The sequence below is a fragment of the Arachis hypogaea genome, chromosome 10 (assembly GCF_003086295.3).
Source record: "Arachis hypogaea cultivar Tifrunner chromosome 10, arahy.Tifrunner.gnm2.J5K5, whole genome shotgun sequence".
NCBI lineage: Eukaryota > Viridiplantae > Streptophyta > Magnoliopsida > Fabales > Fabaceae > Arachis > Arachis hypogaea.
Genome location: NC_092045.1, coordinates 110459200 through 110475843, shown reverse-complemented (window position 1 = coordinate 110475843; position 16644 = coordinate 110459200). Strand labels below are relative to the sequence as shown.

Below are 16644 nucleotides of genomic sequence, written 5' to 3'. Positions count from 1 at the left end.
TTGGAAGAGAGAAGGGTAATGGCTCCAATTGGAGGAACAATGGTGATGGTGGAAGGTGATGAAGCCCACGTGGAGGTGGTGGAACTGCCAGCTCAGCGCTCCGGCTGCTAAGTCACGCCGGAATTGGGTGGAGGGACCAGGATTTCGCACGGAGCTCAATCTGAAGGGTGTAATTAGAGCATTTCGAAACTCAGGGGTAACATTAGTGCACAGGCTCAATCTGAGGGACTATTATGGGGTTTTACTCAGAATTTGCCGCAATGTAATTGGTAGCTTATTGTATTTTGTTAGTTTTGGCACTATTATTAGACTAAAATTATTGTTATGTACATTGCCGTCGTCTACTTTATAAAATTATTGTGCATTGCCATTTGCCGCCCTCTACTTTAAAAAAGGGATCAAAATCTCTAAAATGAAAAGTTAGTAAAATAAACATTTAACTAGCTTTACATTAAAATACTAAAACTCTATAAAAAATTTTAATTAAGAATTATAATACTTTTTTTCATTTAATCAATTTTATTGGTTTAAATATTTGTTTCTTTATCTATATATGCCTTATGTAGATTATAGAGATCACGACTAGTTGACAGGCATTACCCAGCTCCTTCCTCCGTTTCCATGGGTCAACCCCGCCATCACAGTGTGAAAATCATTGAGCAATGTTCAATTTCACCTCCACCAGATTCCGTTCCACCAACTTCGATCCCCCTAACATTCTTCGACCTCCCTTGGTTCTACCTCCATCCGATACAACGCATATTCTTCTACGAGCTTCCTCAACCCACCACCACCAACCAAATATTGCAAACTGTGGTTCCCACTCTCAAACACCCTCTTTCCCTCACTCTTCAACACTTCTTTCCCTTTGCCGGAAACATTCTTGTCCCTCTTCACCCGGGTAACTTCCCTCACATCCTCTACTCCGATGGTGACTCTGTTTCTTTCACTGTGGCCGAGTCCCATGAAGATTTTAACTACTTTGTCGCTAATGCTCCAACACATCTTAGAGACCTTAACCTTCTTGCTCCCGTCTTTCCTTCTCCGCTTACAACGCAAGACGGTGGAAAGTTGCTTCCTCTTATGGCGGTTCAGGTCAGCGACGAATCAAAACATTCAGCTCATTTAAAAAAAAATCTTATATTTTAAATTTTAAGTACTAAATTTTACGAAAATACATACTTCATATGCAATTATGCTGATCAGCAGCAGCCACTCCTTACGATTTGGTATTTAAAAATTTAAAAATATTATTGGAACACTAAAGTTAAAAAAAATTTCACTCTTTTTTTTGTTTGAAATACTGAAATAACACTTTTATTTCTTCTATTTATAAAAAGTACATTCTCCTCTTTTATAAATTTTAAAAAGAAGAGTATTAGGGAGTCAGTAATTTTTATGTTTTGTAACTATTAATTCGAAATCAATAGTATTTTTAATGGTGTGAGATTACATCAAATAGTGGGAGATCACCTATTTTTTTATGGTTAAATGCTGGCCACAAAATACAAAAGTTGTTGGCTTCCTAAACTTTTTCTTTTAAAAAGCCTTTTTTTAATCCATTTTAAATATTTTGTATTAACTAATGTTAATTTTATTCATTTTTTCAAGAAAAAATAATTATTTTTTATAAAAATACCTTTTAACAAAAATTTTATTCTTTTATCATTAAATTTTATTTACCAAAATACCTTTTAATAAATTATTTTTTATTGATTAAATTGTATTTTTACTAAAATATTTTTAAAAAGTTTTAATAATTAAATTATTTTTTTCTAAAATACTCTTCAATAATTTTTAATTATTAAATTATGATTTTATCAAAATTTTTGTTAACAGTTTTTTTTATATTTTATTATTAATTTTTTGATATTAATATATATTATTTTCATATTAAAAAATCTTAGTAAGGTTATTTTTTAATATCAATATATATTAATTGTTATACATATTAATAATAGTAAAAAAAATTATTTAATGTTAAAATAATATACATTAATATCGAAAAATTAATAGTAAAATTTAAAAAATTATTAATAAAAATTTTGGTAAAATCACAATTTAATACTTAAAAAATTATTGAAGGATATTTTAGAAAAAAATAATTTAATTATTAAATTTAAAAAAAATTAGTAAAAATAAAACTTAATCAATAAAAATTAAGTTATAAAATAATATTTTGGTAAGTAAAATTCAATGATAAAAAAATAAAATTTTAGTTAAAGGGTATTTTTTGTAAAAAAATAAGTTTTTTTTAAAAAATAGATAAAATTAACATTAGTTAACACAAAAAATTTAAAATAGATTAAAGAGGAGGTTTTTTAAAGTTATAAGGGAGGAAAATGTACATTTTATAAATAGAAGAGAGGGTAGTATCATTTTAGCATCTCGCAGGAAAAGGAAGGAAAATTTTTTATAAAATTAATTATTAATATATTTATGTATAAATATATGTATAGTTTAATTTATTTTTAATGTATATTTATATTTTAATATATATTTTATGCTTATAATTAATTTTAGTGACTAATTTTAATATACATATATATAATCATTAAAAATTTTATATTATACTGATTTTTTTAAATAAATATCTTTTAAATATTTTACTTATAAATATAAATATTTCAGTGATATTTACAAATATATATCTTATTATTTATTTGTTTACGGTGTAAACAAGTTAAATTAACACCCATATAATTAGTTTAGGCATGTTTTGGGTGCAATTATGGTAAGACACGCAAGTTATCGTGGTTGTGAATAGTTAAGGGTGTGTTTGACAAATGTATTGAGAAGGAGAGAAACAAGTGTTTGAATTTTTTTAAAGTTTTACTTTTATATTTGGCCATTTTTATCTTTTTAAGGGTAGAATTGATTCTGTCCTCTGAACGCACGTTCAGGAAAAGCTAAACTTTGTAACTTTTATGTTTCACATTGTTTATTATTCTTGAAAAATTAGGTAAATTTTTTTTTTTTACCAAACTCTACCTTTTATTTTCTTCTATAAAAAGCATACCAGTAACTATTACCTTCACAATAATTCTTTGTTCTATTTTTCCATGTTATTCGTTTCAATTTTTTTCCTTAAAATAGTTTAAATTTATTTTAATTACTAAAAAATTTAATATTTTATTATTTTTATTATTTTTAGTACTCATTTTCATATTTTAATTTTTATGTTTTTTATTGTATTTTTTATTTATATTTTTATATTTTTATATTATTTCTCATGTTATCTTTTTATGAGTTTTTTTATCATTTACTATACTATTTTTTATATGTATAATTTTTTTGAAATTTTTTTTTAGTTTTTGTTTCGCTTTGTTCATATGATTTTTTATTTATTTTATTATATTTCTTTTATTCATATGACAAATGTTGTTGACTTTTTTATGATATTTTTATTATTTTTTGTTGTATTTATTTTATTTATATGATGAATATTTTTTATATTAGTTTTGTTAGTGTTCTGCATATATATATATAAAATATTTAAAATGATATTTTTTTAGTAATTTTTTATCTAAAAGTGACTTTAAGTAGTATAATCCAAATAATATTTATTTTACTATAATCAATTTTGATACAAATATTGTCAAACATAAATTACGTTAACCCAAACTTACTTTTTATCAAAATCAATTTTATAAAAATTCTTTTTTACAAACTTTAATCCAAACACACTAAGTTAACACATATACTAGGGGTGCACATGGGTCGGGTGAAACCGGGTTTGATGTGACCCAGACCCGGCTCGAAATATACACCGGGTCTATTTATTAGACCCGAATCCGGCCCTAGACCCGATGAAACCAATACAATTTCGGGCCACAATTATACCGGGTGAAAACCGGACCGTTAACATTACATTACGTTGATACATTCTTATAAACTAGCATGTAAAAATATCCAAATTTTCAAGACTCCAACCATTAGTTAACATGGTAAAATTCACTTAGAAAAATATAACAAGAACCAATCATTCTTCAAAATTAAAGTATAACCACAATCAATATTAAAGTATAACCACAATCAATACTAATATTGTCTAATAATACCAAATATTTAAATCAATACAAATAACACAATCTTATGTATTAGTCTAAAATCTTATGCATTCTAAACATAAAACATTAACTTATAGTCTTATAATGACTAATAACACAAAATATTAAGGTTTACGATACTTAAATTTCACGTAAGAATAGTCATGATCCATCACTAATAACACAAAATATTAATTGTGTATGATGACCGGGCCAACCGGGCCGACTTCGGGTGACCCGAGCTATGGCGCGGACCCGACCCGAAATAATGACCGGGTTTATTTTTGAGACCCGTACCCGACCCTAAACCCGATGAAATCACTCCAAATTAGTTCCTAAAATGTTCGGGACCGGGCCGGATCTTCGGACCGGATCGGGTCTGTGCACCCCTAACATATACAACTAGTTTAGGCATATCTTGGATGCAACTATGGTAACACTCAAGCCATCTGTTTTGATACGACTATGCTTAACTAACTCTAACGGTATAAATGAAGGTGAATTTTATGATATTTATAATTTGATATATAATTTTTGTCTAATTTATTTTTTATGGTAATTTTTAAATATTTAATATTTATTTATTTTTATATTTTTAAAATTAAATATTAATTTTTAATTTTTTTTAATAAGTTAGACAAACATTTTTAAACACCATAACAATCACCATAAATAAAATACATTTGTGAGGATGTCTATATATATATATATATATATATATATATATATATATATATATATATATATATATATATATATATTACTTATGAAGCAAAATGATCTGCTCAAAATTGTCATATCCACCTGTTAGATATATTTTAGAGATATATTTTAGATATGATATTTATTAAATTATACATATATTTTATATTTAATCGTATTTTAATATAAAATAAAAATTATTTTTTAAATATATTTTGATATATCTTTATAATTTATAGTTGTATATAATTTTATTCTTAACATATATTTTTAAAATAAATTTTAAAATAATATATATAATTATATATTAATACAAAAAATTTTTTTAAATATTTTATATAATTAAAAATATTAAAATAATTAAAATATTAATATAATTATTTAAAAAATATTTTATATTATATATATATATATCGTATTCTATATCTTATAAAAAATTAAAATTCACATATTTATATATTTTATATTATCATATTGTATTTCGTATTCGTGTCCATATTATTGTATAATATATTACTCGTTGACCATGCCTCATTTCATTCAATTTGGTTATTTTGTCCACCTCTAAAGCCTTTTTGAGCATTCTTCTGACCTTAGTTGAGATTTTGAAATTGTGATACTCGTTCACAGGGCATTAACAAGTTATTTTGCGCTCATGCTCATTAGTATTAGGTTTTTTTTTAGCAAAAAATCGAACAACAAGTGCATAAAAGAATTGGATTCTCGCACTAAAAAACAACCCTTTTCACATAGTTTTTAACGGGAGAATTAAGATAAACACTTACGAAAACATATCATAAATAGTCATTCTTAAGAGGCCAAGTCTATGGTGGCTATGGCTATAGTGGCTAAAGGTGGCTAAGGTTACACTTAAAAGCGTATTCTTTCGTAAAAGAAAAGCGTCACATAATGGAAAAAAGTAAATTAGAAGATTTAAGAGAAGAAATAATTAATTTATCAAAATTAATAGATCAAAAATTAATGATTTTAACCAATGTTAATTGTAATGACACTGAATTTTTAAAATCAATACAAAACGATTTTTCTCAAAATCTTAATTTTACTTTAAGTTTTATTGAAGGAATTCAAAAACCTGAAAAAACTTATATTTCACACGGAGTATCTAAAAAATGTTATCATGGAGATAATTATCCTCATCTTCATCATACTTTTAATCCACAATTAAATTCTATAATAGATATACTTGAAGAAATATTAGTTTCTATAAAATTTCAGAAAAATAAAGAAAAAGAAGAGCCTAATATAATAAATAAAATTGAACAGATACTTGATAAACATTTCCAAAAAGAAATTCCTAAGAAAGAAGAGGTCCAAAATAAAATTGATATAACAAATCTAAGGGTTAAACCACCTCTAAAATTATGAATATTGATGAAAAATTAGAAAAAGTTACAATGCTTTTTAAACAATTAAAAATGGCTCAGGAAGATAATTCTATGGAGCAAGGTTTTCAAATTAAAGAAGAACCAGAAATTTCTGAAAGAGAAGAATATGTCTTAGACTATTCAAGTGATGAAGAACCAGTACATCCAGTACAAGTAAAAGATGAAGCTGGAACATCTAGTAATAATAATCAAACCCAATTTAAATGGGAAACAGGTTTTGAAAATTATGCCTTCAAAAAAGGTTTTATAAGCAAAAATTCGAAATATACTAAAATACCATCTAAATACGTTCCTAAAATTCAAGAGCTAGAAGGAGAAAAAATGCTTGATCTAGACTGCAAAAAGAACGAAAAAGAAATTTTCGAAGATTGGATGAACTCTTTTCTATTAGAAGCTTATACAAACCCAAAATTAAATGAATTATCTGAAATGGATATCTGGAATTTCATAGGATTCCATACTAAAGGAACTATAAGAAATTATATGCTATCTATAGATAATAAAATAATAGAAGAATTAGCTGAAAAAACAACAGCTTATGATAAAATAGCACATATAATGAGGGTTCTATACAAAGAATTTTTTGGAAAAAATGTCATAAATCATAAAAAAGAAATTTCTGAAAAAGAGTATTTAGAAGCAAAAAATCATTTGGCCAATATTCAGATATTCGATCTTTGCTATATAGAATCTTATATTTGTGAATATAGAATATATTATTATAAATTAAAAGAAGAAGATAAAAATCATTATCTTAGCATGTATATCACAAAACTTCCATATCCTGCTAATGAAATTATCATGGGAAGATTTATAAGAGAAATAAATAATAAAACAATTGAAAATAATTTCGGTGGAGCAACATTTGCTATAAGAGAGGAAATAAAAGAACGTTGTATGCAAGAAGCTACTCAGAAAAGATTTAATAATATAATTAGAATTTGTTGTTAAGATAATGAGGAAATTCCTCAAAAATATGGTTCTAATAAAAATATTCGGAAATACCATCCCTATAAAAATATCCAAAGAAAAAGAAAATATCACTTTAGAAAAAGAAAATATTATCCAAATTGGAGAAAAAAGAGATATTTTAGGGAAAGAAGTATCAATAAAAAACAAAGGAACTATTGCCCAAATAAAAAAGAAAACTGTAAATGTTGGTATTGTCAAGAAGAAGGACATTATGAAAATGACTGTCCAAAAAAGAAGGATAAAAAAGACCTAACCAAACAATTGGAAGTTGCAAAAACTTGTTTTATGGAACCTTTAGAAGAATCTGATAATGAACTAAAATATATTTTCAAATATGTCTCAGAAACAGACTCAGAGACAAACTCAGGAACTGAGTAATAGCGCTACGTTTATTACTGTAAAAATTACAGAAAAATTTATTAATGCCTTCATAGACACAGGGGCAACAAAATGTTTTGCAAGTTCAAATATAAGACTTAACTGGAAAAAGTTAGAAAACCCGCTAAGAATTAGAATAGCCGATAAATCTATACACAAAATTAATTTTAAAGCAGAAATGATTGAAGTCTTCATTCAAAATTACAGATTCATCGTTCCATCTATATATAAATTAGAATCTGGAATAGATTTAATTATAGGAAATAACTTCCTAAAATTATATCACCCTTTTATCCAAGAATTAACATATATAGTTCTAAAAGCCCCATATGATTCCTCCCTAAATCAAAAGGCAAAATTAATAAGAATCCCAACTACTACTATAAACGAAATTTTAAAATTCAAAATATTTTCAATTCTAGAAGAATGTTATTTGAACTTATATTTCCAGATAAAAACTCCAAAAAATGACCTTGAGATTAAAATAGAAGAACTTTTAAATGAAGTTTGTGCTGAAAATCCTTTAGATATTAAAAATACAAACAAAGAATTAATAAGTATTAAACTAAAAGTTCCTACAAGGGAAATAAATGTTCCAAATAAAATTCCCTATTCAGCTAGAGATAAGGAAGAATTTTCATCTGAATGTAAGGATCTTTTGGATAAAGGTATTATAAGATTAAGTAAAAGCCCTCATGCGGCCCCAGCCTTCTATGTTGAAAACAATAACGAAATTAAAAGAGGAAAACGAAGAATGGTTATTAATTACAAAAAAATGAATGAAGCAACTATAGGTGATGCTCATAAGCTCCCAAGAAAGGATTCCATTCTAGAAAAAATCAAAGGAGCAACTTGGTTTTCATCGCTCGATGCAAAATCAGGATATTGGCAACTTCGTTTAGACGAAGAAACAAAGAAATTAACTGCCTTTACTTGTCCAACAAAGGAATCAACAGGAGTATTACTCTACGAATGGAATGTCTTACCATTTGGACTAAAACAAGCTCCAGGTATTTATCAGAGATTTATGGAAGAAAATCTAAAAGATTTAAATGAATTTGTTTTAGTTTACATTGATGATATACTAATTTTTACAAAACAAGATAAAGAAGATCATCTTCAAAAATTACTAATTGTCTTAGAAAGATGTAAGGAAAAAGGTTTAGTCCTTAGTAAAAAGAAAGCTAAGCTAGCCAAACAAGAAATAGAATTTCTTGGATTAATTCTATCTACTGAAGGGAAGTTAAAACTTCAACCAAATGTATTAGAAAAAGTAGATTTATTTCCTGATAAAATGGAAGACAGAAAGCAATTACAAAGATTTTTAGGATGCATAAATTATATTTCTGATCAAGGATTTTTAAAGAATATAACAGATTATACTAAAAACTTATTTTCAAAAATAAGTATAAAAAAGATTTGGAAATGGGAAGAAAAGGATAGCCTGCAGATTCAAAAAATTAAAGAACTTTGTAAAAATCTTCCAGAACTTTATATTCCAGAAGAAGATGACTATTTAATAGTAGAAACAGATGCTTCAGACAAGACCTGGTCAGGCTGTCTAAAAGCTAAAAAAGCTGAAAAAAGCTTGAACAAAGAAAAAGAATCACTAGATTCTAAACATTCCTCAAAGGAACTACTATGCAGATATATTTCTGGAATATTTACACCAACAGAACAGAGGTATACTACCCATGAAAAAGAAACTCTAGCAGCAATAAAAACTATTAAGAAATGGAGGATTGATTTACTTCCAAAGGAGTTTACATTACGTACAGACTCAAGTTATTTAACAGGTTTTATTAGATATAATTTACAATCTGATTATAATCAGGGTCGTCTAGTAAGATGGCAAATGTTTTTATTACAATATCCGATAAAAATCGAGTACATTAAAGGAAATAAAAATATTATTGCAGATACATTGACAAGAGAATGGAGTTCATTATCAACACAATGAATCAAGAAATCCAGAAGCTTGAACAAGAGCTTGAAAAGTGTAATCACTGTCAGCAGCTAAGAGCTCAAATTCAATCCATCAAGAAGGCCATGGAAGCAATGAAAGTAACCCAACAAGAAACATTACCCACTTCAATACCAATGCTGACAACACCATCAGAGTTCAGCCAGCTAAGCGTGGTGGACCAGCCACAAAACCCAAAATCAAAACTAATTTTTTCTGAAAAAATCCCTGAAAATAAAACTCTGGCAGAAATAGTTAAAAAATCAACTCAGGACAAAAAATATTATGTCATCTACAATGGCCCAATGAAAGGAGTCTATGACGATTGGGCCAAAGCAGCCCCATTTACTCATCAACCCAAAACTATTCACAAGGGAGGATTCTTGACAATACAAGAAGCAAAAGAATCCCTCAGAGAATATGAAGTGCTCCATCCAGAGCAGATTTTAAAAAGAGCAGAAAAAGCTCCAGTCCAAATCCAAAGAACAGCCCAAGCCCAAAGGACTGGACTAATGAAAAATATTCCTACAAGAGCTGAAATAAATGACAAGAAAAGGGTCTGCAGATCAAACTGTAGAGAAACCTTAAATCTGGTCCTAAACTGGACTCTAGACAAAAGAGCAACATTGGGATATTATCCCATTAACAAAGAACAGCTAACAAAGCTGGTAATCTTCCCAGAGGCTTCACCCTCTGATACATATCAGTTTTTCCAATACGGATTAATTGATACGATCCTAATTTTTGACAATTTAAATATCATTAAAGAATTTCCTGTAGGTTTTATAGATGCAGTGAAAAAATTTAAAAATATGATTGATACAAAAGAGCCAAGGGATATATCCCTAAAATTCACAAGTAGTCAGCCAATCTTCAATGAAGAAGGAGAATGTTTGATCCCAGCATTTCAAGTAGTTTTCATGTCAGTCTTCCCAGGAGACTTTCAACCAATAGAACAAGTTCAAGATTTATCAATTTACAGTGACGAAGGTAGATTGGCTAGCACATTGGCAAGAGTCTTCGAAAGAGCCCAAAAAATAAACAAAGAATCCAGAACAAGAATAAACTACAAAAGCAGAAACACTCTAATTGTTTCTAGTAAAAGAAACCAAATTGAATCAAGAGAAATGAGACTCCTAGTGGATTTTGAATCAGCATTTTACAACTTCTCTGGATTACTGGAAAAGCTTCCTGACGGGATAAGGAGGAATCTATGCCATTTACTAAAAGACAAAGAGGACCATAGGTGCCAGCTATGCACCTCAGAAATGTCTGAAGAAAGCAACATTGCAGAAGACCCCACCCACGTAGGAAAAGAAGAGGATGAGACATCTGAGTCATCCATCAACATTATTATTGAATGACGTAAGAGCTTACGTCACAAAAGCACCAATAATGTAGTTGGTGCAAGATAAGTGCTCAGTGACGCATGCAATGACGTCACAAGAAGGGTAAGGATGGGATTTGTCCATCAGACCCAACCATTATAAATAGAGTGCTAAGTCATTTGAAAGAGCATCAGAAATCAGAAAGCAGGAAGCTTAGAGTACTCACAGGCCAGGAGGGCAAAGAGGAAGTAGCTGAGGCGATTCTGGAGTCTGATCAACTAGAAAAATCATTCTAAAAAACTCCCCTCTGGAGTTAATTTGTAAAAACTCCCCTCTGGAGAAATACCTATTGTAAAATAGCATTAAATAAAAGTTCATCTCCAGAAAGGTACATCCTTATCTTAATCTTTTCATGAATTATTTAGAAGATTTGGAAATAACTGAAGAATCTGATTATTACAAAATAACTGCTTTACTTGATAATGAAAAACAAGCTATTTTAAAATCAGAACTAGATCTCAAAGCAAATGAGAATTTTAAACAAAGCTTTTTAAAAGAAATTTTTAATAGAAAAAACATAATATATTATGGAAAAATGCAGTTTGAAGCACCTGTAAAAATAGAATCTGCTAATGGAGAACTTGAAATAGCTCTAATAGATGAAGAACAAATAAACGAACAAATAAAGAAAATTAAAGATCAACAAAAAAGATCTAAGATTGGATGGATTCATATTAGTACTATCCAAGTTTTAGTAAAATCAACATATATGAAATGAATTAATTCACCAATAAGTTTAGCAATTTGTGATAAAAGAATTATTGATCCCACAGATCAAATAATTGGAATTATTCATGGAAATTTGGCAAATGTAAATGTTAAATTTAATACCCATATTGGATATGCCATTCCCTTATCAACAAAGAATTTTGATAGATCCATAAGCTTAGCTTATAAGTTTCATAGACAAAGTTTAATGGAACAAAACGACGAACCTTTTTCAATTACATATGCAATAAACTATGCATTAACCAATAGTCATCATAGTATAGAATTTAAAAACAAAGAAGGAATTTATATTGATGATTTATTCCAAAAGGTTGTTAAAACTGAAACACCAAAACGCAAGCCTATTGAAAAACCAGTTTTATTATTAAGAGAACCATCAAGAAAATCGTGTTCCTCTAGTTTTAGAATAAGAGAATCTAAAATCAATAGTCCTTTAAGTTTATCCCATTTAAAAAATGATGAAAAAGATTCTGAAATAAGAGATTTAACAAAAAAGATTGAAACTTTAAATGAAACTTTAAAAAACAAACTATGACAATAAATAAAGAAGAAATATATGTGTCTTATCAAAATAAGAAACAAGAACTCTTTGAAAGAGAAAATCATTTAACATATTTAAGGTTTTCTGAAATAAATCAAAGAGCTTTCGAAGCTCTAGTATTACTTTATAATAATCTGAAAAAAGAAGTCGAAAATCTGGAAAGAATAATAGAATCTTTAGAAAATAACAATGAAGCTATGGCAGAAGATGCAGAAATTTTAATATGAAAGATTTTCAAAAAAGTCTTATTTCTTTAAAAACAATTAAAAGAAATATGAAAACAAGAATAATGGCTATAGCCATGAAAATAAAAAATTTGACAACTGAATCTTCAGATTTAGAAGCAGAAATCAAAAGGGTAAATAAAAAGATAATTAAAACAAGAAAATTAATACAACGTTTTAAAACCAAAAAATCAATCAAAAATCTAAAAGAAAATATCAAGAATAAACAGATTTATCGTGCTCGTAGATTGCATTATCTTCACATACAAAATATGATTGCATTACAAGCTTTTGAATCAAGAATACATGTTCAAAATATTCAAGTTATACAACCTCTACGGGTTGAACCCCTAGAACAAGTACAAATTGAATCTGAACAAGAATTACAAGTACCTTTATCACCTTTACAAAATCCCATAATCTAAAAAACATATAAAATGCCCGGTTTAGCAAATCAAACATTACAAGATTTAAAAATGATTTAGATCTTCAGAAAAGTCAAAAAAGATATTATGAAGTAAGATTACAGAATAGTAATATTTACACAAGAAATAGAGAAGAAGTAGAACAATTCTGTAAAAATTGTATAGAATGTATAACAAAAGAAATAGAAAAATTGTTAAAAGAAATAGAAGAATTTAATAATGCAAACCCAACCCAAGAAAGATATTTTAAAAATTAAATTTTCTAATATGAGCAAAATAGAATTTTTAATTGCAAAAATTAAAACAGAATTTTTAAAAGGTAATGAAAAAATTGGTATCAGAGCCAAGATAACGATCAAGGGTAACACTTTCCTTTTAAGCAACACTTTTTCAAATGCCAAATGGCTACAAATAATTGGTTGTGGTCACCTTAGCCACCACAAAACATGGCCACCACAGAAGGCACCTTCTTAAGAAGCTTATAGAAAGAGTTGACAAAAAGTGATATTGTGAGAAAATTCTCTAGATACACCTCTTTATATAAATAAAAAACTTTTATTGTTTCATATCTCGTTTATATTAAAAATGAGGTAATTTTGTATATATTCTATTTATAATGTAAACAAAAAGATATAAACAACTAAAACTTTACAATATATCACATTTGCACTTATCGGCTTTTAAAATTCTTGACTTTATCTCATTTAAACGAACAAATGATAAGACTGTTAAATTTTTGGAAGAAAAATAGAATAAAAAAATAATATTATAGGTAAAGTTATTGTATTAAAATTGTTATTACATGATATAAAAGTTAATCTATTTAAAAGAATACTAGTATTTTTATCCGTAATAATATTATCGAAATATATATTTTTTAAAAGTATAGTCTATTTTGTTCTCGTAGTATAAATTATGTATGACACAAAATTTTTATAAAATCAAACTACTTTTACAAAAAAAAGTCGTAAATTGATAAAAGTCTCTAACTAAGAAGACCAATATATCTGTAAATAAAAAATCAAATAATAAGATTTTTAGTTATTATTTTTATATGAAAAAATCTAATTTTTATTAATAATTAATTTTAACATTGGTTATCTAAAATTTAAAATAATTTAATGCGTCTACTTTTACATTTAATTAGGTGTTAAGTCTGTTGCACAAATGAAAATAATTAATTTTTATACTTGCTATTTAAAAATAATATTTTTTCTCTCTATGTATATAAAAATATAACTAGATATTAGCATACAAAAATTATACTGATAGTTATAAAATTAACTCAATTTTTTTTAAACAACTGAATCTTGATTCTAACATTAATATTCTCTTCAAATTATATATAATAAATATTTGAAAGAAGAGAAATAAAAATATAGATTAAAAAGATAAGCGGTGAAAATTTAAAACTAAATAAAAAACTAAAAAATATGTATATAATAATAATATTTTTTATTTGAATTATATTATTTTGTTAATTTTATTTTTCGTAGAACAGAAAGATAGAAAAAATAGAGAATGCATGAGAGAAAAGAGAGAGAAAGATAAAGATGAAGAATGAGAGTGAGAGTGAGAGTTTGTTAATTTTGGAAGAAAAAATTTATTTTAATTGTAAAAAAATACCGGTTGAAAAATTTTGTTTTGTCAAATTATTAATATAAAATATAAATTATATATAGAGTAAAAATAGTAGAGAGAAATAGAAAAATAGAGAGAGGTAGATGAGAGAATTTAGAAAAGGAGTTTATTAATTTTGAAAAAAAAATATTTTCTCTCAATTTTAATAGGAGAGTATCATGTGACATATTTGATTATTAAATTAGATAGTAATATATGATACATAATATAGGTATATTTCAATTTTAATTTTAATTTTAATGCAATTAAATTGAAGCACATTGTTTTCGGGATTGTCGCATCATCAAACTTGTGGAAAAAAAAGAAAAGAATACATCAACATAAGGTGGAGACCAAAAGAAACTAGAGGTGTTGTTTGGTTGGATTAGAAAGTAACAACAACAAAAAAAACGAAAGGTTATCGAAGATTAGAATATCCTTTAGATTAGTGCCAAGATGAACAACATCAACGAGGAGGAGAGGAGTGGAGATAAAGAATAAAGATGAACATTTGGGGATTAGGATTTTATAAGTGAGAATTGGATCAATTTGGGTGTTTTAATCAAATTTGAGATACCAATTTAAGTTGAACTCATTGTGTGTCCACATCAGCCTACAGCTAAAACGTCCGGTATAATTTTTGGAGTAACGGAGATTCACGATTTTGAGAATGAAAGACATATTTGACCATTTTAAAAAGTGGGGGACTAATCTGAAGCGAGTTAGAAATTTTAGGAACCATTTTAGGCCTTACCTCAATATTTTGATATACCCCCGCAAATTGGTGGATAGAAGACATTAATAATCTCCAACTTAAATAAGTTTCGATGAAATGGTTGAGGAAGAGGCGTAAAGAACCGTAACGCAAAGGAAGAGACGCGTGGCGCGAGATGCTTTTACTCTGGTTCTGTTATCTGTGTTTGAAAGTGAGACAGGGGTGAGATAACCAGGGAGGAGTAGGAAGAAAAAGAAGAAAGAAGAAAGGGGATGTCGAGGATGCCGCGACGATACAGATCAGAGTGACCAACAATGGGCTGAACAGATAGATAAAGAAAGGGAGAAAATGTGAAGGTGATTCTTGACAGAGGAAGAAGGAGAAAAGGGACGAAGAAGAAGAGAAGAGAAAAGAAGAAAAGTGACAGTGACAACAAATTTTGAGAGGCGCTTCAGTTCTCCATGGCCATAATTTTAGGTCAATTGGACTCGAAAGGACAAGATGAAAATAATGAATTATTTAGTGAGGTGAGAAAGTATTGAATTAGTAACAAGAACAAAGAAAAAATTATGGATGAAAAATATTTGGGTGAAAAAGAAACATGGTGATTTTTTACCCAAAAAATTAATGACTTATTCTTTTTAAAGATGATACATTAACTCTGATACTATAATAAGAAGATATTATATCTGAAGTTGTTATGTTAAAATTGTTGTTCATAATATATAAGAGTCACTCTATTTATAAGAATATTATCAATTAACTTCATAAATATTCATCTTCTAACTATTAGTCATTACTAACTTAACTTTTAACTATTATTAGTAACTATAATAATATTTTAATATACATATTTGTAAATAACACTTAAAATGTCTATATTTATAAATAAAATATTTATTTTTAAAGAATTATATTATGTTTTTATAAACACATTTGATTATTCTATCAAATAAAGATTCACCGTGTTGTTGTTATTATATAAAGTTGATAATCAAGAATATTAAATAATTTAATATGGTTTACTAAAATAATGTCTAATAGTTTTTGCGCATGTAATTAATATTTTTTCTTCAGATATGCATATAACATAAATCTAAAATTCCAATGGACCATGGTTTCAGATCACTGTCCTACCCAACTATGGCTTCAGCATGTGCGTCGGCTTTAATCACGTTGTTGCGGACGGAAGAGCCTTTCATCATTTCATCAAGTTCTGGGCTTCCGTTTGTAGGACAAGAGGTGAAGACATGGAATCCGTTAAAGAATCTCTTCAACTGCCACTACACAACAGAGACGCCATCGAAGACTGGAGAGGGCTAAAGCTCGTTTTCTTGGAGGAACTTTCAAGTTCTTTTACGAAGATCGTGAAGTCTTTTGGCATACTTGTTGATATTCCCAGTAACAAGGTTCGCTTTACGTTTACCCTGAGCCGTGAGCAGGTGGAGAAAATCAAGAAATGGATATACCTTGAATGCAAAAAAAGGGATTAAGTACAGAGTCGTTGATCATATCGACCTATGTGGTGACTT

At 27.6% G+C, this 16644-nt stretch overlaps 1 protein-coding gene across 1 annotated transcript; it reads left to right on the top strand.

Moving 5' to 3' along the window:
* Window positions 1–58: 58 nt before the first annotated feature.
* On the top strand, window positions 59–16605 carry LOC112717953 (coumaroyl-CoA:anthocyanidin 3-O-glucoside-6''-O-coumaroyltransferase 1-like). Its single transcript, XM_025769872.1, has 3 exons — window positions 59–262; window positions 574–1095; window positions 16237–16605. The coding sequence occupies exons 1-3, from the start codon at window positions 59–61 to the stop codon at window positions 16603–16605; spliced, it is 1095 nt and encodes a 364-aa protein (XP_025625657.1).
* The last annotated feature ends 39 nt before the right edge of the window (window positions 16606–16644 follow it).

Coding starts and splice junctions, on each gene's coding strand:
- LOC112717953 (XM_025769872.1), top strand. CDS start 59: ATGAAGCCCACGTGGAGGTGGTGGAACTGCCAGCTCAGCGCTCCGGCT. Junction 263..573: donor TACTCAGAATTTGCCGCAAT/GTAATTGGTAGC, acceptor TGTAGATTATAG/AGATCACGACTAGTTGACAG. Junction 1,096..16,236: donor TTCCTCTTATGGCGGTTCAG/GTCAGCGACGAA, acceptor CCATGGTTTCAG/ATCACTGTCCTACCCAACTA.